This window comes from Borostomias antarcticus (assembly GCF_949987555.1).
Source record: "Borostomias antarcticus genome assembly, chromosome: 10".
Taxonomy (NCBI): domain Eukaryota; kingdom Metazoa; phylum Chordata; class Actinopteri; order Stomiiformes; family Stomiidae; genus Borostomias; species Borostomias antarcticus.
In genome coordinates, this window is record NC_140243.1 from 20,450,165 (window position 1) to 20,475,149 (window position 24,985).

General features: G+C 44.4%; 1 protein-coding gene across 1 annotated transcript; it reads left to right on the forward strand.

Moving 5' to 3' along the window:
- Positions 1 to 11,808: 11,808 nt before the first annotated feature.
- On the forward strand, positions 11,809 to 22,095 carry slc2a3b (solute carrier family 2 member 3b; the record flags this gene model as incomplete). The annotated part of the gene is made up of 11 exons (XM_084444602.1): positions 11,809 to 11,832; positions 14,498 to 14,533; positions 15,367 to 15,474; positions 16,210 to 16,370; positions 16,928 to 17,168; positions 17,576 to 17,738; positions 18,823 to 19,010; positions 19,886 to 19,990; positions 20,080 to 20,181; positions 20,338 to 20,541; positions 21,850 to 22,095. 11 exons carry the CDS (start codon positions 11,809 to 11,811, stop codon positions 22,093 to 22,095), a joined length of 1,578 nt encoding a protein of 525 aa, XP_084300728.1.
- Positions 22,096 to 24,985: the final 2,890 nt, after the last annotated feature.

Genomic DNA, 24,985 nt, shown 5'->3' on the forward strand with positions numbered 1-24,985 from the left:
GTAGAGCAGTTACTAACTTCTGTTGTGACAGGTAGGACAGCCACTAACTTATATTGTGACAGGTAGGACAGCCACTAACTTCTATTGTGACAGGTAGGACAGCCACTAACTTCTATTGTGACAGGTAGGACAGTCACTATCTTCTATTGTAACAGGTAGGACAGTCACTAACCTCTATTGTGACAGGTAGGACAGCCACTAACTTCTATTGTGACAGGTAGGACAGTCACTATCTTCTATTGTGACAGGTAGGACAGCCACTAACCTCTATTGTGACAGGTAGGACAGCCACTATCGAATACTGTTTAACTATTTTGTGTATCTGAGTGAGGGGGGTTTAATCTGGCCAGGAGTTGGTTTGATTTGATATATTTTACAGAACGTGCAGAATGTATTGATAAAAGATGAGTTTGTCTTTGACAGGAATACATTTATCTTTGACAGGGACAGACATGATAAAGTCCTGGACTGATTTCCATTGTGGTCCCTGGTTGCCATCACACAACACGTTGCAGTACATACTACATAATTGCATTCAGTTTACAGTATCAGGTAACAGTACTAACATTTACATTTATACCACAATCCTACGGTTCCAAATGTATACCAATAATTGATACATACAGTTCAAATGTATACATACAGTTCAAATATGCTACAGAGTAAAAAGGTCTGTTTGCTTCGTTAGTCTAAATACTGGTCATGTTGGTATGGATGTCCTTATTTTGAGATGCTATCCAACAGCCTCTGTTTGACCTTTTTCTTAAAAACGTGGGTTCTGGATATGGAATAGCCTAGCCTAAATAATAATCCCAGGTATAAACTGGACTAGTTAAGAATATACCCGGGGTATAAAACAGGCTAGCCCACTCTAATGCTGGGATATTTCGTGTATCTCAGTGTGGGGGGTATAATCTGCCCTAGGGGGTTATGAAATAGCCAGGCCTAAATAATCCCGTGAGGTATAAACTGGACTAGCCCGGAATATACCCTGCTGATTATCCTGGGGTTTCCTCTTCAAAACACAGCAGGGCACCCTTTGATATTCCTTGAGCATTTTCAGATATTATCCCCTTCATGCTGAAGCAGCAAAATCCCAGAAAAATAAGATTTCATGCACAATACTCAAATGTGCTTTCTCCAATGTTTATTCATTCATTTTTTTTTACAATATTTTTATTGAGGTTTTCAATTATAAACAAACAAACCAAACATATTAATAAAATACAATGGTCAGTCTTGGCAGTAAATACAGTATGTCGTCAAATGGAAAGGGAGGTAGGTAAATAAAACGGTAAGTAAAACAGGTGAAGCTACAGAGGTTACAGTAAATACATGTACAACAAAAAATGTAAAGAACACAGGCTTCACCATCTTATAGGCTCATTCCAGTTGCCCCATCCCCACCCAGCCTTTGGCTTTATTGATTTAGCGATATTTTCCAAAAACTCCATGTAGCTCCCCCAGATATTTTCAAAAACGTCCAACTTCCCTTTAATGATGTATGTAAGTTTCTCCATAGCAACACAAGATGATAGATCCTTAATATATTGATTCATACTTGCTCTTCACATTTTTCCATCCCATGGCAATCGCTCTCTTGCAAGAGACATATGTCTATTAGCGCACGCTCACTCTTCTTAGTAACAAAATCACTGGGATAAATACCTAGGATGCACAACTTCGGTAAACAAGGGATTTTCAGTTTTGTTATCCGGCTAACCATGTCAAGAACCTCTTTCCAAAAACTCTTGACTAAATCACATTCCCAAAAGCAGTGGAAGAGTGTTCCCTTAGCATTGTTACATTTGAGGCATGTGTCTGGCACGTTGGGATTAAAGTGATGTAATTTAGATGGGGTTATATACAGTATGTTCTTCAATCAATCAATCAATCAATCAATCAATCAATCAATCAAAGCTTTATTTGTATAGCGCATTTCATACCCAGAGGCAACACAATGCGCTTTACAGAGAACAAGGGAGGTGGGCAGACATCCCACCCCTACATATTCCAGAGGGAAGCAAAAAAACAGTAATCACCCGGGGGCCAGATAAGTGAGCTGTAAAAATTCTTCCCTGACCCCTCTCAACAAGGCGATCGAGCAAGCTCCAGGAGTATGTTTGTCTACCGGCTAAGAACATTTATAAAGCAATACATTACATCAAATTACATTTCAGAGTAGGAGAGGCTAAAAGCATCATAGGAGAGAGAACATTCTACGGACATGCTACGACATCCACAGCAGACACGGGGGTATCTATCGGACTCCGGGAGGTCTGCTGGTGACAGTGGGGCATCCACTGGACCTGGTTAGAAGATAGGAGGGAGAGAGAGAGCCACTAGGGAGAAGGAAGGCAGAACAGGGTTAGTAGCACATAGAGCCATACAGACCACACAGATATTGAAACAGGCAACCTGGGGCAAGCTCCTGGAGTATATTTGTCTAATGGCTAAGAACAAATATACAATACATTAAATTAAATTTTCAGAGCAAGAAAGGCTAAGAGCATCAGGTCCAGGCCTAAGCCGGATGTGGACTGATGTGTGTCTGTGTGTACGTGTGTGTGTGTGTACTAAATACTACGATATCCACAGCTCCACAGCTGACACTGGACCTGGTTAGAGGATAGGAGGGAGAGAGAGAGGCACTAGGGGAGGCAGAAAACGGTTAGTAGCACACTGAGTCATTGAAGCAACACAGCTGTCAGAACAGAACAAGCCTGTTTCAGGATAACCAGCTTATGTACACTACTTGATATACATACATTGCATAGCAGGATAAATACCAATGTCTACATCGAGGATTCACAGGTAGGTTTGAGGCTGCCTTTCTGTGTCTCAAGGTCCTATTGATTGTAGGCTAGGTCGAAAAGGTACGTCTTGAGGTCTCGCTTGAAGACCTCCATTGTTTCGGCCCTTCTTAGGCACTCCGGTAGGGTGTTCCAGAGGTTGGGGGCATAGAAACTAAAAGCTGCCTCTCCGTGTTTCTTGGTCCTGGCTTTTGGAACTGTTAAAAGTTCAGTACCTGAGGATCTGAGTGGTCTGTTGGGCATGTACTTAACAAGCATGTTTGAAATATATTCTGGTGAGTGACTGTGGAGAGATTTATAGACTAGTAATAGTATTTTAAAGTCTATTCTAGAGTTGACTGGTAACCAGTATAGTGATTTTAAGGCTGGTGTGATGTGTGCCCTTCGTCTAGTCTTAGTGAGGACTCGTGCTGCAGCATTCTGTATCATTTGTAGCTTAGAGATTGCTTTCTTTGGTAGGCCTGATAGTAGAGCATTGCAGTAGTCCAGCCTGCTTGTGATGAAAGCATGCATTAATCTTTCGGTGTCAGCCTGAGAGAGAAAGGGTTGCATCTTGGCAATGTTCCTTAGGTGGTAAAAGGATGTCTTTGTAATATTCTTGATGTGGTTTTCGAAATTAAGATCTGAGTCAAGTATGACACCTAGGTTTTTAGCCTGGCAATTGGTGTCAATTTCCAGAGTTTTTAAGTGTTCAGCTAGTTTCTCTCTTTCAGCTTTTTCTCCAATGATCAGTGCTTCTGTTTTGTCCTGGTTTAGTTGGAGGAAATTATGTGACATCCATACATTTATATCTGTAATACACTTGACAAGGCAATCAACCAAGCTGTAGTTACTGGGTGTTACGGAAATATAGAGTTGGGTATCATCTGCATAGCTATGGTAGCTAATGTTGTGCCTCCTGATGACACTGCCAAGGGGCAGCATGTACAGGCTGAAGAGTAGAGGTCCTAGGATCGATCCTTGGGGCACCCCACAGGTCATAGGGATCTTTCCTGAGCTATATTCACCGAGGGCAACGAAGAAATCACGACCGGTTAGATAGGTCTTAAGCCAATTTAGGACTGGACCAGAGAGGCCAACCCACTTTTCCAGTCTTTCGATGAGGATTGCATGATCTATAGTATCAAAGGCTGCACTCAGGTCCAGGAGGACGAGAACAGAAAGCTCTTTGGAGTCAGCATTAATTCTGAGGTCATTTACAACTTTGACTAATGCCGTCTCTGTGCTATGGTGGGCACGAAAGCCGGACTGGAAAAGGTCAAGGGTACAACTTGTAGCTAGGAAATCATTAATCTGTTTGAAAACAATTTTTTCCAGAATTTTACTCAAAAAGGGAAGGTTGGAGATTGGTCTTGCTAAAAACTGAAGTGTCTAAGTTGTTTTTCTTCAGTACGGGTCTCACCAAAGCAGTTTTAAGTATTGGTGGGAAGACACCTGTAGATAGGGAGTCATTAACAATGGATAAAATTGTCTTAGGATACAGAGTCAAAAAATTGTTTTGAAAAAATCGGTGGGGATGGGATCCAGCAGGCATGTGGAGGTTTTGAGTTTGGATACTACTTTTCTCAACATTTCTGTGTCCATCAGTGTAAACAGGCTCATATGTCCATTACATGGAGGGAGAGGATCTGTGAACGGGATGCATGGCCTTTCCTGGGTGATATTCCTCCTAATATTCATAATCTTATCTCTGAAGTAAGCTGCAAATTCCTCACATTTGGAGGTAGAGAGCAGGTTATCAGGTGTTTTTACGGCAGGGTTTATTAGGCTATCAATTGTTGAGAAGAGCACTCTTGAATTATTTCGGTTGATAGATATACATTTTGAGAAGTGTTTTTTCCTTGCATTTCTTATTGCTTTATTAAAAGCAGAGAGATGTTCTTTGAGAATATCATGGTGGACCTGTAGCTTGGTTTTTCGCCATATACGCTCAAGATCTTCTTAAGATCCAGTTGTACTGAAGCAACTTAAGCCGTGTGTTAATTGTTTGCATTTGAGCCTTCAGGCCTGCTGCAGACCATTACTTCAGAGATGTCCTCCTGTAAATCTAACTTCCAGCTATCAAGTTTATCTTTTGAAGACTCAGGAGACTTATCTACAAACAGGTTATAGAGCATCGATTCCTGTCCCCTACCATTAGCTGTAATGTCTTCCAGCATTGATAGAGGTGGCTGAGAAAGTGAGTGGTTTTGAGAAGCAGAGATAAAATGTCTTACTTGTAAAAACCTAAAGTGCCGAGAAGGAATACCATAAATTTCTTGTAGTTCAGTAAATTACATTAGTCTTCCATTTTTGAATAAATCCATTATCCTGTTTAACCCCTTGTTTGCCCATGTTTTAAAACCAGCATCTTCCCATCCAGGTATAAATGTGCTATTGCCCCAAATGGGAGTAAAACCTGATAATGGGGGGGTTCCCCCTAAATATTTTTGGACCTCATGCCAGATATGCATAGTATTTTTTTTAGAAAGGGGTTATTCGTATTTTTCCCTAATTTCTGTGGCTCAGAAGAGTAGAGGTAGCTGCTAAGCGATAGCCCTTGAGCTGAACAAGCCTCAATCTTGACCCAGGCTGGAGGTTCTTTTGGGGAGAAGTAGCACATAGCTGCTCTCAGTTGTGCTGCCCAATAATACCAGCGTAGATTGGGGAGCTTTAGACCCACTCTGTCGTACGGCAGATAGAGTAGAGTAAAGCGGAGCATAGATCGTCTATTGTTCCAGATGAAGTTGGTAAATATTTTCTAAATCTTTGAAAAAATGACCCGGGTGGGGGTAAGGGGATTGATTGAAACAAATATAGCAATTTGGGTAACGTATTCATTTTTAAGATGTTAATGCGACCAATTGGGGAGATTGGCATTGAAGTCCATCTGTCAAGTGATTCTATAGCAGAATCCATAATAGGGTTATAGTTGGCCGGTACCAAGTCAGTTATTTCAGGTGTAATTTTAATTCCCAGATAAGTGAATCCCTCTTTAGGAGCTGAAAAGGGAGTTTGGATTCCAGGTTGCTGTCTCTCTTGGTTGTTTAGGTATAGTATTGATGATTTATTCATATTTATTTTATAGCCTGAAAATTCCCCAAACTTCCTAATAAGGTCTAACAGAGATGGTACAGAATGCTCAAGGTTTGATAGAAAAAGGACCACATCGTCTGCGAAAAGCGAGATTCGATGTTCTGAATCACCTACTGGGAGAGTCTCTGATAGCAATAGCAAATGGCTCCATAGCTAACACAAATAATAATGGGGGGCAGCCATGACGTGTAGATCTGTACAATGAGAAAGACGTAGAAGTAATATTATTCGTCACTACTTCAGCCCTTGGGTTCTTATATATTGTCCTAACCCATTTAAGAAAGTCTTCACCTATTCCAAATCTCTCCAACACTTCAAACATAGGCCTATCTCCATTCAATTCGGTCGAAGGCCTTCTCAGCGTCTAAGGACAGCAGTGCCATGTTTGGTGACCTTCTTTTTTCATAACGGATATTTAGTACCCTTCTAACATGAAAAGCCTGCCTCCCTTGGATGAAGCCGTTTTGGTCATCTTTGATCAGGTCAGGCAGTCACTTTTCAAGGCGTCTCGCCAGAGCCTTGCATAGGATGTTACTATCCCCGTTGAGTAGCGAGATGAGTCTGTATGACGCACAATCAGTGGGAGCCTTTTCCGGTTTTAACAGCAGAGTAATTATGTTTATTCATTCATACACAATGATTATTCATAAAAGAAGCCATATACAATGTATTTGATTTCTTCTTTAAATTGTTTTATTGTTGTTGTTTTTTTACTTCATTTTATACAGAGTACGACACCACACAGTGTTAACCAGGAATTCAGTTCCATAATTGCATAGGAGCGTATAACATGACAAAAAACAACAACAACCTAAAAATAGGGGGGGGGGGGGGGTGCAGGGGGAATCAGACAATAAGCTTGCAGACAGAATCCCAATGAGCCTCCAGGCTTTTGTCAAAGTCTTTCAGCAGGCAGGCTGCCCGGTCCATATTTGGCATATCCAGGTACTTCTTCAGCCATGAATCCCTGGAGAAGCAGGCTGGTTTACGTTCCTTCCAGTAAAGAATGAGGCGCTTAGTAGTTAAGCAGCCCAGTGTCCACAGCCAGTGAACAGTCACTCCTACTCTGTCGTCTGGTTTATGACCCACCAGACATGCTGATGGACAAACAGGGAAATGAACAGCTGGACATTCCCAGAGCATGTGGAGTAGTGTACCTCCATTACCACAATTGTACCAGCATAGTTCTTGGTGTTTGTTGTCCATCTTGGATAATCTAACAGGGGTGACAGGAGAGGTCACAGGGGTGACAGGAGAGGTCAAGGCCGAACACCCAATGATGTTCCCCTGAGAAGCTGTGAGGGATGTATTAAGGTCATGCTCCCAAGCCAGCTGGACAGGAGAATATGCACTAGGGGCTGCCCTAAACATTGAACTATATATCTTTGAGACTAGACCTGTTGTCAGGGTTGCCTTCTTAAAAAGCTGGTCCCACTCTGGGCATATGTATTTGATTCTAAACACTATAACCCTTTTTCTGTTTTTCTGGGATTTTGGTGCTTCAGGTATAGGGGTATCTAAAAATGCTCCATCTTCATTTTGAAAAGGTACCCCCAAGATACAAGAATTAGCAGAGAGAAAAACTTGTGAATGACCCCAGATTAAGTCCTGATAATCCATTCTGGTTAACCATAATGGTTTTACATGTACTGACCCCATGGTCAACTCTAAAACAAACCACACCTCCACGCCAAACCACTGCCAGGACCACAAGAACCCCCTCCCACAACACCCTACCCCCCGTGCCTGTCTGTCCACATTAGGGGCCATGTGACCGTAGCGACCATGTGACCAGAGGGGATGTTGGGGGATTTGTTGCTCTGGCAACAGGGAGGATGCTGAGAGGAGGGACAGAGGGAATGACATCAATACTGTATCTGCCAGTATAGCTCAGAGTGTGTGTCTGTACATCAATACTGTATCTGCCAGTATAGCTCAGAGTGTGTGTCTGTACCAAGGTTATTATAGTTAACGAAAACTAACTAAAAAACGAAAACTAGGTGTGAAAAAACATTTTAGTTAACTGAAATAAAAATAAAACTAGGCTTTAGAAAAAAATGATAACTAACTAAAACTGTATTGTGTGTTTACAAAACTAACTAAAATAAATCTGTCAGTATACCTCAGAGTGTGTGTCTGTACATCAATACTGGGTCAGTATACCTCAGCGTGTATCTGTCAGTATACCTCAGAATGTGTGTCTGTCAGTAAACCACAGCGCCATGACTAAAGTCTTCCTGCTTTTTTGCTGATTGCGTAACACCCCTTCATCCCCATCCCCTCCCTCCTCTCCATCACCTTCCTGTTTTCTGAAGACAAGACGTCTTTCTTCAGAGTGGGGAAGACCTCACTGAGCCCTGTTGAGATAACGCCATTAGCTGCTAGACAGAAGCTCTTCTTACCCACTTTCTAGAAGGAGAACGGCAAAACTCAAGAGAGTTTGTGTGATTCAATCCATAGTGCATCTCTGGTTACATACTGTGACCAACTCATTGCCTCTCTGTCTCTGTCACACACACACACAGCCAATAGAGAGGGAACACACTGTCCCACTCCCAATACACACACAGTGTTAATAGAGTTAATAGATATCGTAACATCACTGCATGACTCACAGTCATTTCTGAAGCCCTTTACTGTAATCTGACAGTTGGTTACAGTCCCTCGCTCCTGTGTCATAGCAGTTTCAGAATAACTATGTAATCAGAATACTGGTATCATGACTGAGGTTCCTGTTTCAGAACAGGAAACTTCAGATCAGCAGGAGAGAAATATGTTGTTGTTTTTTTGCATGAAATCTTATAAATGTTTTTCAGGGATTTTGGCCCCTCAGGCATAAAGGGGTATCTGAAAATGCTCCATGTTTATTTTGAAGAGGTACCCCCAAGTTACAAGAATCATCAGAGAGAAAAACTTGCGACACCAAATTAAGTACTGGCAGTCCAAACATTCTGGTTAACCATAATGGTTTTACATGTACTGACCCCATGGTCAACTCTAAAACAAACTACACCTCCACCCCAAACCACTGCCAGGACCACAAGAATCCCCTCCCACAACACCCTACCCCCGCCCCTGTCTGTCCATGTTAGGGACCGTGTGACTAGAGGGGATGTTGGGGGACCACAGTTGATGTTGGGGGATTGGTTTCCCTGGCAACAGGGAGGATGGGCAGAGGGTGAGAATAACATCAATACGGTCCAGTATCTGTCTGTATACCACAGCGCCGTGACTGAAGTCCAATTCCTTTTTTGCTGATTGCGTAACACCCCTTCATCTCCACCCCCCTTTCCTCATCTCTATCACCTCTGTTTTCTCAAGACAAAACATCTTTCTTTAGAGTGTATAAGTAAATAACTGTCAATTTTATTCATATACTGTTGCACTTCTCACAGAGAGGACTCGCAAGGTGCTTCACATAGGTTCAAATGCATACAAAGAATAACAGTCATAAACATGCAGATCAAATAATCAAATTAAATCAACAAATGCCTGTCTAAACAAGAGCGTTCAGTAGTACTTATTGAGCGTTTTCAGCATTTTTTTTTTTTTAAATACCGTGATAATACCGATAACCGGGGAAATTTTGGTCACTATAATCGTGGTATGAAATTTTCATACCGTTACATCCCTAAGAGGGAACACACTGTCCCATTCACACACGGTGTTCCTCAGCAATCCTTTCAAACACAGTGTGTCAGTTGGAGTTAGGAACAGTGTCAGGTTTAGACTCCATAACCTCTCTACCACCAGTGGCGGGGATCTGTATCCAATTTTGCAGGGGGGACATTTACATTGAAATTTTGAAAGAGTATTTTTTTGGGGGGACATCTTCCTACGCGGCTGTATGGTCATTTGAATGCCACTACCCCAATCTAAATATTGGGGGGGACAATTTTAATGATTAAAAATATTGGGGGGGACATGTCCCCCCTGACACCCCAGGATCCCCGGCCCCGACTACCACAATGCACCACCAGTAGCCCCCCACCCCTAGGAAGTCTGGCCAGGCCCACCCTCTTGCCAGGCCTACCCTCTGCCTACGTGCGCCCTCATCCTTCGCCATGCCCTGCACCACCTACCGGAGAAGACTACCACGTGTCTGCATGACTGACGCCTTTCCTTTCTGCTTTTACTATAATCTGTTTGTCGCAGCTGCTCGTTTCCGTTGTGGCATTGTGAAATCTTTTACTTAGAATACTGTCGCCACAACCGAGTTTCCTGTAATTCAGAAGAAACTGCAGAACAGGAGAGAGAGAGGAACAGTGATGTGCGGTGTGCTAGGCCTACAGTAAAAACCAATAGAAGTGGTGAATAGTCCGGAATATGGCCCTGTATATTTGTTTACTGTGAGATACAGGGGAGGATGGAAGAGGAGGCTTAAGTCGGTTGTCCAACGAGCCTCTGTTGTTTGAACCAAATACCATTGCCTTTATCACTCACACACTCTTTCTATTTCTCTATGAAGATTAGAAATAGTCCATAAAGAATTAGCCTCTCACGCCTATCCCACCCACTGTGCCGGTCTCATGATTTCTGCATGACCAGGCTTTTGTTCTTGCGAGCGCGGTGGGCGACACAGAGACTCTATTCACCGGGGTCGCTTGTCCTTCATGTCTGGAGCGTGGATGCGCTCCCCAGCGCGCCACCCTCATCCAGCCCAAATATTTTACGTGCGCCTCGCACGTAGCGCACCGGTGTCACAGAAAAGGGGCGTGAGATGTCGTTAAAGCTGACTAGCGTGTCGATACGCTTCCATTATGGTAGACTATATAAGTCGCCCGAAAAAGCAAGTGCCGAACATTCCGCTCAGCATCAGAGTTTCATAGCGGGCACGATTGGCACACGTTACGGTAAATGTTACTTTTTAAAACTTTAAATAAAGTCTGTGAAATGCTTTATTTAACGTTTTCTGGGTGGATTATCAGTTTCACACCATGATGTGATGCAATATGGCAGAATGGGCTATAGGTTTAATTCAACAACAAAATTATTATGTTTATTATTATTATTATTATTATTAGCCTATTATAGACTTCACTGAATTAATGTCGAAACAGTAAGTCTACTGTTACAGTGGCACTGTAAGTATTGTTTGCATTACAGTTGATTCGTTACACAACGATGCTTCTTGTTTACATGCAACCTGCTGAACCTTTTCCCATGCACCATCACTGCATCAATTTACTGTAGACTACGCGCTGCAATCTAATATACCCACTGAGCAAAGACACGTCTAAAAAACGTATTTTAAACGTCTTTTTTTGTCTTTTTCGGACGTCCAAAGACATCCAATTAGGAGCCAGAATGAAAGTTTAATTTAGACGTTCAGATTTTAAACCTTTTTTGCGGGTCCAGCAGACGTACAAATGGGGTTCTGGACCGACGGACGTTATTAAGACATGATCTGAACGTCTCCCTGACGTTGCGTGTTTGCTGGGTAGGCTAAGAGCCCTATCCACTATGTCGCTTATTTGATCAGATCACATTATTTTTTATTGTACTTCATCCAGTTGAAGGTCGAAGAGCTGAAGCTTCCCAGTGAGAGCAGGGAGGGAGGGGAAAAGGGAGGGGCTTGTCATCATGTTTGAACACTTGACTCGTGCTGAATAGCGAGAGAAGAGTAGCCTACCGCCTCTTCAGCTACACATTCTGTACTGTTCAGCAGATTCAATAGAATTTGTGCCTACATTGGTAATATGAGTATTCTGGGTGTCACAATTTTTGATCAAATTAGATAATGTGAATGGAAGATTCTTACTGTTTTGTTTTCTCTCTTGATTCTTCATAAGGCTAGTGTGTGGACAGCGTACAGTAGCTTACAGTAGCCTGCTTTGAGGAGCGACTTCTCCCACCCAAACTGCTTCAGAGCGACAGAGAGCAGCTTCCTCTGGATATTGAGCACATCACAGGAGCCAGGATGGAGAAGCTGGAGGATGACGAGGTAAGAAGCTCTCCTACTGTAGATCACCGATGACCCACGGCGTCATACCTTCTCACTGTTGTCATGAATAGTGTCATAATCATTCTTCTACGTTAAAAGCAGAGAGGTTACTGGAATCGGCATACTTTCTGCACTAAGCAACAGTATCCACTCACCCCCCCCATTCTCTCATGGACATTACTCAGTAGTTAGTCTCTGGTGACCGTCTCAGACACAATGCCCAGCGTTTCCTGAGGAACAGTCAAAGCAGGGTGTTTTCATCAGTCCTGGCCTGGTCTCACTACCTGGCTGTGACTCAGAGCAGCTTGGCATCTCTCAGACGCAGACAGGCAACTCTGTACTTTTCCTCTCTGGCATGAACAACAAGAACGAGATGAGCGTGAAGAGAAATGACAGAGGAGGAGGGGGAGGAGGAGGAGGAGAGAGTGAGCTGGCTGATAGACCCAGCGACGGCGTGTCTGAACTTGACTGTCTGTTTAATTCGCCGGCCTGTATGTGCTTGTTGGAGAGGCGAAGAGAACGAGGGATGATGGAGGATTGCAGAGAGAGAGGGATGAGGAAAGAGGGATGAAGAGACTTAAGAGCTTGATAAGCCTTTGGATGTAGTGCGTCGGTACGGAGAGGATTAATACGTGTTAACTTGGAGAGGATAAGATACTACTGTATAAGACCTCTACCGTGGTCAGTGATGAAAAACATCCACGTAAACATGAATAAGTCAATGTAACCATCAGTAAAGGTTTTAGAGAGCAGAGGAGGAACGGTAGAGGCTATAGTTCCCATAAACGCAGAGGCTGTTTAGTTAAGGGTTACGTGAGGGTTAAGATTAGGGTTGGGCTATGGTTAGGGCTAGGTTTAGGGTTAGGATTTGTGTTGTGGTTAGGGTTTTGACTGGTCTCTGCGGTGATGGGATCAAGCCACTACTGAGGAGGAACCCAGGCCTTATCCAAGTCTTATCCTCTATCCCTGAAAGAACCGCAAAGAACCTTAATGCTAATACTGTGCTGTAGGAAGCCTAGTGGGCCTGCGGATAGAGAACCCTCACGCTAACACCGTAGCTAACCTAGTCAGACCCTCCTGGGCTTGGCCGTCCGCCCTGGTCTGTGCCCGTGTCTGTGCCCTGGTCTGTGCCCGTGTCTGTGGTATAAGCTGTCAGTTGGACCTCTTTCTTTTATGGCTGTTACGACAATTTGTGTTTCCTGCCAACTGTTGGTTTGAAATTGAGGCTGATGATTGCACACACACATACACACACACACACACACACACACACGCACACACACACACACACACACACACACACACACACACACACACACACACAACCACTTAGTTCAAATGCTCCCTTGCACACTGCTACACATAGTGAGTGTTAAATACTATACGCGCTCGCCTAAGCTGTCTTACTCAACACCAACATGACGCACTTACGACACACACACACACACACACGGATATTTACACACTCAAGCTGTGTTACTCAACACCACTATGATACACACAACATCTCTCCAACCCCTTTCCTCTGGTGCTTGTCATAACCTGTTGTACAACTCCTCACAGTAGCCCTGGATGTTTTAATCATCTTAAAGGGCTCAGATGGACGCGCTGCAGCAGACGTGATCAGTGATCAGAAACTGCAGAACAGGGAGGATAGTGACTGATTGATTAAGAGCAGATCTGTGAGGATGAGCGTGAATCTTAGAATAAGTTTAGATGGAGATTACTCATTTATTATCAATTATTAGTGTGGTTTCAAGTTTTATTTTGCTTTGTCATCCCCTTTTTTGTATGTTGTTTGTTTGACTACTAGGCCCCGCCCCCGGAGCCCATTTCTCCGCCCACAAACTGCCTCTAATGTCAGCATATAGACCACTTCCTGTATCTCCACCTTGATAATCCTGTTGTATCCATTCACCCTCAGTCAGTGTAGTAATTGTCAGTGTGAAAAGGCCAGGGTGTCCTTGTGAGAAAATACATGCCATATTACAAATATCACAAATCAGCATAATATATATAACATGGAGTGCTATGAGTCTAATGTGATTAGTACTGTACCACCCCAGCCAGCTGTGTGTTTAGTATGAAGAGGTCACAGGTCAACTCAGCGCAGTCAGTCTTTCTGGCTATATCAGTAAGGGTTGCAAATTTCAAGGAATTTCATTAACCGATAACTGTTAACCTTAACAAACGATAGTCGATTAATTGATAAGAACGTCCCACGCTGGACTGCGCTTTGCTCGCTTCATTTTTGTGTCTTCTTCCGCTGTGTCGTTGAAATTTCCCGGCATCCCAATTAGCCTTCACTACATGGCGTGGCGCCCTCATGTGCAGTCAGACCTTAAATCATGATTACATTTCACGCAACTCCTGTTGAAAACGTTCGTTCCCCCCAAAAAAGTTATGTTTCATTAACAAGCAATTTATCAAGTTACCAAATCTTATTCGAGTAAATTCTTATTGGCAATTAATCGATAGTCGATTAACTATTAACATCCCTAATATAAATGTGATAGTCGGACCTCAGTGAAGCATCTGCCTCCATCTTGGAACCAAACGTTCCATGTTAAATTCTGCAGCTACAAGTGTCCTGGCTGGACCTGCCTGGTCACCAGAGTTGGCTCCGGCTGTGTTTACATGTTCTACGCCTCTGTGTGTCCGTCAGAGTCCTAATTCCTCAGCTGAACTGTTCGAGCCGTGGGTAGGAAGAGGCTGTCCATGTGTTGTGGGCATAGTGGAGGGTTTATCTGTGAAGAACAGAACAGTCAGTTCTGGATAAGACAGCAGGCTCTGTCATGCCTGAAGCTATTAGACGGTTACAGACCTGAATGGCGGGAGCCTCCTCTATTGGTCTCACTGTCCTGCGCAGGCTCAGTGAGTTTCTGTATATTTTGTTATTGACATTATCAGTGTTAATTTCGCTGATGAAACTAAAATGATTTGTCAACGACCTTTATTTAGTTATTGTCACAAATAAAAACGGATTTATGATGACAAAAGCTATGACGAAATCTATTGACATTGTCGTCAACAAGTAAAAGCTATACACATGTATTCTCCATCAAGAAGAGAGTTCTCATAGACTGTTCTATAATGTTATTATACCTAAATGTAATGTACTATAATGATCAAATCTACAGTAGGATACATTACAGAGACTTTCTATTCAAACAGTCGTCCTCAGCCTGAGAAAACAGAAGCCCACAGAATTTCAAAATAATGACTGACTTTTCACTGTTTTGAAACACCTAGCTTTGCAGCAGTGTTGTCCAACAGTAAATGCAGAAACAGGTGGTGTCATTGTGTGTGTGTGTGTGTGTGTGTGTGTGTGTGTGTGTGTGTGTGTGTGTGTGTGTGGAACTGTGTCACTGTTAACAAAAAGAGCTTTGTACGACAAGGAACTTGATATGGAGGCTGATCACTATGAGAGGGGATTATTGTACTACTCTTGCATATTAATTTGTCATTTTAATGTTTACATACTCTCTCTCTCTCCCTCTCTCTCTCCCTCTCTCTCTCTCCCTCTCTCTCTAGCCAAAGAAGAAGGGAATCACATGCTATCTTCTCTTCTGTGTGTCTACTGCTGCCATTGGTTCCCTGCAGTTTGGCTACAACACCGGAGTCATCAACGCCCCAGAGGAGGTGTGTGTGTGTGTGTGCGTGAGTGTGTGCGTGTGTGTGTGTGTGTGTGTGTGCGTGTGTGTGTGTGTGTGTGTGCGAGTGTGTGTGCGTGTGAGTGCGTGTGCGTGTGTGTGCGTGCGTGTGTGCGTGTGTGTGTGCATGCGTGTGTGTGTGTGTGCATGGAACTGTGTCACTCTGTGTTTTGTGTCTATTTGATATGAACAAATTACTTGCTACAGACTTCCTGTTTTTCACAAGACATAATCAATATTCAGTGTATTTTTTGGTGGACATAGAATTAGCAGGGCTGTGCAGACTGTGCCTTATTCAGACACAGACAGACATACTAAGGGAGTGGGCCTAATTCAGACATAGACAGACATACTAACGAGGGGGGCCTAATTCATTTAATATTCATGCAGAAGGACTACACCCTGACACATCCTGTAAGAAGCACAGCGCTAGTATTGTATCACTTCCATAAATGGAAATAAATTTACACTTGGATGCACTTCTGTGTTTGTTTGTGTGTGTGTGTGTGTGTGTGTGTGTGTCTGTGTGCGCGCTTACGGGTGTGCATGTGTTTGTACATGCTGCCTTTACAACTACCTCCCCCTAGTGGGCACTAGTATCAGTGTGGCTTAGCAGACATTTTGTGGTCCTAATACAATGTGTGTGTGTGTGTGTGTGTGTGTGTGTGTGTGTGTCTGTGTGTGTGTGCGTGTATGTGCTCGCATGTGTGTTTGTGTGTGTCAGAAACTGCGTAGCTTCCTCCAGAATGTGTCTATGGAGCGTTATGGCGAGCCCTTCAGCGGCGAGACCAACCTCATTCTGTGGAGCTTCACCGTGGCCATCTTTAGTGTGGGCGGAATGGCGGGGTCCTTATCCGTGGGGGCCATGGTAGACAGGTTTGGCAGGTGAGAGCTCTGAAGGACCCTCTAAAGTGAGGAAAAGTTCCACACACTGTAACTTTACTTTATTGAGTTTATTTGAGCAGGGACAGTGCATACCAATCCACCGTGACAGACATGAAGCATGAATAAAACTGTAAATATGCCAGCATTAGCAGGGTTGCTAATTTTCAGCTGCAGTCCCTGGGCTAGATGTTAAAGCCTGGTAAAAGACATAAGACGTCATGGCGCTGAAACAGAAACGCTGTAGTTTTGATTCCGAATCACTAACAGGAAACTCTGTTGCTTTTCCATCTCTCCTGCTTTCCTTTCTCCCACCCTCCTCTCCTCTCCTCCTCTCCTCCTCCCTCCTCCCCTCCTCTCTCCCCTCCCTCCTCCCTCCCCTCCTCCCTCCCCTCATCTCCTCCTCCCCTCCTCCCCTCCTCTCCTCATCTCCTCCTCCCCTCCTCCCTCCCCTCCTCCCCTCCTCCCTCCCCTCCTCCCCTCCTCCCTCCTCCCTCCCCTCCTCCCTCCCCTCCTCTCCTCCTCTCCTCCTCTCCTCCTCCCTCCTCCCCTGTGCCCAGGCGTAAGTCCATGCTGCTGGCTAACTCGCTCGCCCTGCTGGGGGCGCTGCTGATGGGCTTGTCCAGTCTGTGTCGCTCCTTTGAGATGATCATCCTGGGCCGCCTGGTCATCGGCGTGTTCTGCGGGCTGTGCACCGGTCTCACGCCCATGTACCTCGGCGAGATCTCCCCAACCCACCTCCGGGGCGCCTTCGGCACCATCCACCAGCTGGGCGTGGTCATCGGCATCCTGGTGGCGCAGGTATACCCGGGACCGAGCCGCCCCACCCTCACGTCGATTGGGGTCACGGTTTCGGGTTCTGTGATCAGAACCGGACCCTTTCTCTAGCCATGTTTCCATCCACACGTTTTATGCGAATTAAGTTATATCGAATTAAAAATGCCTTATGGAAACTCGATTAAAATCGATTAAAAGTCAGGAAAATCGACATAAAGTTTGTACTGTCGATCTCGTCGTATTTTCTCTTGTTCGATAAAAGGCTTTTGTGATAAATGCTTTATCCGATTTAAAGCTCTTAGATGGAAACGCACGTTCACCGGCTTTATTCACATTCATATTTTTAGTGATCTTCACATAATTCGATTTTCGGGATTGGATGGAAGTGGATGGAAACATGGCCGCTGACGGTGGGGGTCTCTGTGTTGTAGATCTTCGGTCTGGAGTTCCTCCTGGGTTCGGACACACTGTGGCCGCTGCTGCTGGCCCTGACCGGCCTGCCCGCCCTGATACAGAGCGCCCTGCTGTTCTTCTGCCCCGAGAGCCCGCGCTACCTCCTCATCAGCCTCAACCAGGAGGAGGAGGCGCGCAAAGGTCAGTCACTCCCCCCCCTCACGGCCCTTCACCAGGACCTATGAGGAGACAGACACTCCCCCCTCTCACGGCCCTTCGCCAGGAGCTATGAGGAGTCAGACACTCCCCCCCCTCACGGCCCTTCACCAGGAGCTATGAGGAGTCAGACACTCCCCCCCCTCATGGCCCTTCACCAGGAGCTATGAGGAGACAGACACTCCTCCCCCCTCTCACGGCCCTTCACCAGGAGCTATGAGGAGACAGACACTCCCCTCACGGCCCTTCACCAGGAGCTATGAGGAGACAGACACTCCCCTCACAGCCCTTCACCAGGAGCTATGAGGAGACAGACACTCCCCTCACGGCCCTTCACCAGGAGCTATGAGGAGTCAGTCACTCCCCCCCCTCACGGCCCTTCACCAGGAGCTATGAGGAGACAGACACTCCCCTCACGGCCCTTCACCAGGAGCTATGAGGAGACAGACACTCCCCTCACGGCCCTTCACCAGGAGCTATGAGGAGACAGACACTCCCCTCACGGCCCTTCACCAGGAGCTATGAGGAGAGAACATGCGTTGCGCAATAGTATGGCTGATTTGTGAATGGAAGAGCCGGATAGTCGTTCAGGTTTTGAGTACTGAGGACTGAGGTGATTCACACACATATCGAAGGGCTGTTTCACGTTTTGATGTTGTCCTTCTTCCAGTGCGCTCATGATGTTCTTCTCTCTCTCTCTCTCTCTCTCTCTCTCTCTCCTTCTCTCTCTCCTTCTCTCTCTCTCTCTCCCTCCCCCCCTCTCTCTTTCTCTCTCCCTCTCTCTCTCTCTCCTTCTCTCTCTCTCTCTCCTTCTCTCTCTCTCTCCCTCCCCCCCTCTCTCTTTCTCTCTCCCTCCCTCTCTCTCTCTCTCTCTCCCTCTCTCTCTGTCTCTCTCTCTCTCTCTCCCTCTCTCTCTCACTCTCTCTCTCTCTCCCTCTCTCTCCCTCTCTCCCTCTCTCTTCCTCCCTCTCTCTCTCTCTCTCCCTCCCTCCCTCTCTCTCTCACTCTCTCTCTCTCTCCCTCTCTCTCCCTCTCTCCCTCTCTCTCCCTCCCTCTCTCCCCCCTCCAGCCCTGGTGCGTCTGCGAGGTTCTGAGGACGTGAGCGAGGACATCGAGGAGATGAAGGCGGAGGGGAGGAAGATGGCGATGGAGAGGAAGGTGACCATCCCAGAACTCTTCCGTTCCCCGGCCTACCGACAGCCAATCATCATCGCCATCGTGCTCCAGCTCTCCCAGCAGCTCTCCGGCATCAACGCGGTGAGTAGACTACAACTCCCACCATGCAACACAATACAAACGGTGGAAATAGTATTGTGATCAATCAGTTGACGACATGTATGTAGTGTAGTTAGATTCTACAGATGAGACAATAGAAGATTAATTTGAAAAATGGGATGATTGGGTCAAAGATTGTTCCAGAAGATCCTGTCGACTTTAACAGCCACGACACCATTGGTATTCTCTGTGTAGGAGTATTGGAAGCAGACACACTGAGTGGGCTACTTTGAGTCTAATAAGGTCAGGGGCGGGATCTAATCTGAGTGATATTTAATGCTGATTGACTCTTAATAAGGTCAAGCTATAGGTCAGGGCAGCCTAGGTGACTGCGTTAGTGTCAGCTGCATCTCACTGGCCAATCACAACAGTCCCCAGCTAAAGGTCAGAGGTGCTCTGGTGTCAATCAAACCCTGACAGCTACACACCCTCTCCATCAACTCAAACACTCAACCAACAGCAAACACGACATCTCCAATTAAACTCTGGAAATGAATAGATACACACTTTTACTTTAATAGGATAACAGAAAGAAGAATTTTAATTGTATTGTATTGTATTTTATTTATTTTATTTTATTTTATTTTATTTTATTTTATTTTATTTTATTTTATTTTATTTTATTTTATTTTATTTTATTTTATTTTATTTTATTTTATTTTATTTTATTTTATTTTATTTTATTTTATTTTATTTTATTTTATTTTATTTTATTTTATTTTATACAGATGGTGGATATAGATACAATACTTTTACTTTAATAGGGTAACAGAAAGCATTTTTATTTTATTTTATTTTATTTTATACAGATGGTGGATATCATAATCAAATTCTTTCTGTCTTCTCTCATCATTCAGGTCTTCTATTACTCAACGCGCATATTTAAAAACGCCGGCGTGACCGAACCCATCTACGCTACGATTGGAGCAGGAGCAGTCAACACCGTTTTCACCGTGGTATCCGTAAGTGTCTTACCGCTTAGTTCGGAGGTCTTCTGTGTAACATTACACTACGATGCCTTTGGTGAACCAGGCTCTCCTCTGATTGGCAGCTGTTCCTGGTGGAGAGGGCGGGACGCAGGACCCTACACCTGATTGGATTGGCCGGAATGGCGGTGTGCGCTCTGCTGATGACCATCTCTCTCTCGCTGGTGGTGAGTCACTCGCTGCGACGCGTGTCGTTTCCACAGGAAGTCATCATGAAAACTAGTCTTGGTTTTATTAACACCTTTCCTCAAATTCTCTCTAATTCCCTTTCTTCTCTCTATTTCTCTCTCTCTCTCTCTCTCTCTCTCTCTCTCTCTGTGCAGAAGGGCACCCCGGAACTGAGCTACCTGGCCATTGCGGCGGTGTTTGGCTTCGTGGCCAGTTTTGAGATGGGTCCAGGTCCCATCCCCTGGTTCATCGTGGCCGAGCTGTTCTCCCAGGGTCCCCGGCCTGCCGCCATGGCCGTCTCCGGCTGCTCCAACTGGACCGCCAACTTCCTGGTTGGCCTGGGCTTTCCCAAACTAGCGGTATGCATTACACCTTTTCTCTCTTTATCTCTCTGTCTCTGTCTCTGTCTCTGTCTCTGTCTCCATCTCTGTCGCTATCTCTGTTTCTCTGTCTCTCTGTCTCTGTCTCTGTCTCTGTCTCTGTCTCTGTCTCTGTCTCTCTCCCTCTGTCTCTCTGTCTCTCTGTCTCTGTCTCTGTCTCTATCTGTCTGTCTCTCTGTCTCTCTGTCTCTCTATCTCTCTGTCTTGGTCTCTCTGTCTCTGTCTCTGTCTCCATCTCTGTCGCTATCTCTGTTTCTCTGTCTCTCTGTCTCTGTCTCTGTCTCTGTCTCTGTCTCTCTCCCTCTGTCTCTCTGTCTCTGTCTCTATCTCTGTCTGTCTCTCTGTCTCTCTGTCTCTGTCTCTGTCTCTCTATCTCTCTGTCTTGGTCTCTCTGTCTCTCTGTTTCGGTCTCTCTGTCTCGGTCTCTCTGTCGCTCTGTCTCTGTCTCTCTGTCTCTCTATCTCTCTGTCTTGGTCTCTCTGTCTCTCTGTCTCTCTATCTCTCTGTCTTGGTCTCTGTCGCTCTGTCTCTGTCTCTCTGTCTTGGTCTCTCTGTCTCGGTCTCTCTGCTTCTGCTTCTCCTGTAGGGAGCTAGCCAGGAATGCTGGAAATAGATTTAGAATTTCTTATTAGGATTAAAAGTCTTGTGATGATATATTGTACATACTGTATGGTGTGTCATAGTAAAAGTAATATAAGTAAGTAGCCTTGAGAACCAATGGTTCTTAGCGTGAGGCAGCTTGATGTACAAGTACACCCCCTGGACATGACGCTAGTATGTACAAGTCCACCCCATGGACATGACGCTAGTATGTACAAGTACCCCCCCTGGACATGACGCTAGTATGTACAAGTCCACCCCCTGGATATGACGCTAGTATGTCTCAGGGACTTCCCCCCAATCCAACCCTTGATGCTGAGTGCCAAACAGGGAGGCATTGGGAACCTTTTTTTTAATAGTCTTTGATATGACTCGGTCAGGGATCGAACTCCCAATCTCAGGACACACACTCTAACCACAAGGCCACTGAGCTGGTGTCATACAGTGCTTTATTTGTGTAGATTTTACTTTAGTTGTGTAATTGTATTTGCGCTTTGAATCTTGTTAAACACAGTCTATCCCTGAAAGGTTGTACAGTTTAATTTGTGTGCGTTCCTTACCTGCCTCCTCTCCCTCTGTCCTTACCTGCCTCCTCTCCCTCTGTCCTTACCTGCCTCCTCTCCCTCTGTCCTTACCTGCCTCCTCTCCCTCTGTCCTTACCTGTCTCCTCTCCCTCTGTCCTTCCAGGATCTGTGTGACGCCTACGTATTCATCATCTTCGTCGTCTTGCTCATCTTCTTCTTCATCTTCACCTACTTCCGCGTGCCCGAGACCAAGGGGCGGACCTTTGATGACATCGCTCAAGGATTCGCTGCCTCTGCCACTGCCCAATCCCCGACCCCAGAGGTCACCCTACCCGTCTCCCCGACAACAGAGAAAGTTCCGATGGTGGAGTTTCCTCCCAAGGTTGAAGCGCAGAATGGAAACCCTTAGAGAGAGGGGTAGAGAGGATCACTAGGACACAGGATACAGTACTAGGCCCACATGTATAGTTACTGTAAGGAATTAACATCCACAACGTTATTGTTCATTGAGGCTGAAATGAACATTTGAAAGTAGGAGCAGGGAGAGGCAATATTGTAGAGTTTACATATGGAAAAGCAGCTATTGAGGACATTTTTTGCTGTTACAAATGCCAAAATAATCAATTCACTGGCATACACTTTACACATACTTGCCAAATGTTAGTCAGTGACAAGTACCGTATAGTATAGACATTTCAAGTAAAAGCCTTCAGAGTGTTGATGATAGCTGAAAGGATCAAAGAGCATGTTCAGTATTAAGCCACAGGTTGTGCACAATCTCACATTTGGGGTTAAAAGGGGAACAGGATTTGGGGTTACGTTAACAAGGCCACGGTAGAAAAGCAGTTTTGGAAGCCCAGCAGTTTGACCCAAAGAGACTCATCTGAAATCCTCAGAGCTTAGTGTGTCTCTCAGGAGAGAGTGGCCTTGTGTGATCCCACAAACCTTCCTTAGACTCTGGAGAAATTAAACATTAGCCATTAACATTAACATTCCGTAGTAAGATAATGACCCCAAGCTGGATTAGTGTTTTGTGGTTTTTCAGTCTAACCCAGATAGCAAGCGGATGTGTAATGACTCTGGGCCATATATGGGCCGGAACTAAGCCACAAGGGCCAGATCTCGCCTGTATATGGCCCAGATCCGCTTGCTATCTGGGAACAGTGTAGAATTCCAACGCTACACCAGAAGCAGGCTCAGTCATCATGACTGCATGTCCAGCCTCAAACTCCAGCTGTGCGTTTACTGTACAAGGTTCAGTGGAACAAAACTAACCTCACGTGTCTTAACATCTTCACAGTCAAACATAGATTGTAGGTTTGGCTAGTAGGAGAGAAAGGAATGTATTTGGTTATGGAGAATGTAAAAAACTGTACAGGTGTGAGGAACAGACTTGTAACCAACTCTGTATTGGACAGGTATTCAACTACATTCAGATTACTTGAATCTAATTTGACACAGTGCTACTGTTACATAGAGTATCAAGGATGTATTTATTGATGACTAAGGGTAGTCTAATTGAAAGTAGTCAAAATAAGACATTTTAGTGATTTTAATTTTAAGAATGAAATTCATATAAATGTTCTAAATAAATGTAACATACTGTAACCACATATTCAAAGGAGACAAGATGATTTCATCAGAATACAGATTTTTGATGACTGGCCTGACAATACAGTTCATCGGTTTATTGGTCTGTAGAACATCATTTAGCAAGATCATATGGAAACACTATGAATAATATTCATCACGTGAATGGTTGCATCTATGTCTAAGTGTCTTAAAATGATAAAATTATAGAAGTGTATAATAATGATATACTGTAAGTATTGCTGATTGTGGGCTTAGTAACCACCGTTGTTATTGTCTACGTCTTTAAGTTATTTTTTTAACACTGGCATGCATTCCCTTATACTGTAGTGGCAGACATCTTGTACATCATCTGTGTGTTCCTACAGGCCCAATCTCGTTACATCTGCGTACAAATGTCTTGATATCCTCTCCCAGATGTACTGATCTCCCAGATGTACTGATCTCCCAGATACTCCTGTATTGATGACTAAGCACTTTTCTACTCTTCGGCATATTTCAGCGACATTTCCACTTTGGCAATCCGCCAACTCTAACATAGTTGTGGTGAATACAGTATGTGGAAATATATATGTACAGTAGATTAAATATAAATGTGTGTTTTATGAATCACATTCCTTTGAACGGTAGCTTCCTTTTTATCTGTGTATGACTCGTTTGTCTCTGTTTGCACTCTGACCCTACTACTGCCTGTCTACTGTGCTGTGGTGCTGTGCCAGTCTTTGCCGAGCATATTACCATACAAGCAAAATGGTTCTCTTTTGTATATTTTGTAGTTCAATAGGCTCATGATTTAATTTATTTTGTTCTTAATGTAATTGTGCAAGTGTGCAAGGTCAAATGAAAGCAAGAGAAAGAGAGAGTATATGACTACTGTCAAAATGTCCGCCTTTGGTGTTTTACAATATGCTGTAATAATGAGTCTCTCAAGCTTTGAGCAACTGAAATAAAATCCATATCCCAAAGGGAATTAGTGTTTTGTCTTTTGTGGGTTTGTATTGTAGGTTGTGTTTGTAAAATGTGTTGACTATCTTTGCAGTACAGCTTTAAACCCATACAGTACATTATTGTAACTGTACATGTTGGCAGAAATCTATATATCTGCAAAGGATATGTCTTTCCTATTTGTGTATTTATGTGTTTTTAGGCGTGTCAGTGCATGCATCTCTAACAAGCACTGTAAAGTGCTAACATTTCCCATGATGCACCAGGCCAACATTCCTCATATTTTTGTTTGCTGTAGAGCTGACCTTTGATCTTGAAATAAATCCAGGAGTGAACTACAAATGTATGTTTCCCCTTAACTGCTTCAAGAAGACATCAGTGAACAGTAAAACCAACAGGTATTTTAAAGTTCTGTACTTTCCTCAAAACATCATCTGAGGTGAAATGGGTCACTTTTTGTTTCTTTAAATCCACACCGTCCAGGTCAACATCTGTTCCTAAGATGGAGGCAGTTACTACAGTTGGTTAGCAACGCAGAGTTCCAGCAATTAGGTTGCATGTCCTCCCTTCCAGAATCTATTGAAGGCTCCTTATTGCAGAGAATTGGAGCATGAAAGTCTTAAGCATTAACAAGCTGCAGTACCCTGGTCTGACCAGTAAGAGTCACTGGTGGACTATATGGACGGACTGGCGAGGACGTTAAATGCAGTGGGGAGACACAGTGCGTGTGTGTCTAGATTATGTCTGCGTGAGAAATCTTCTGA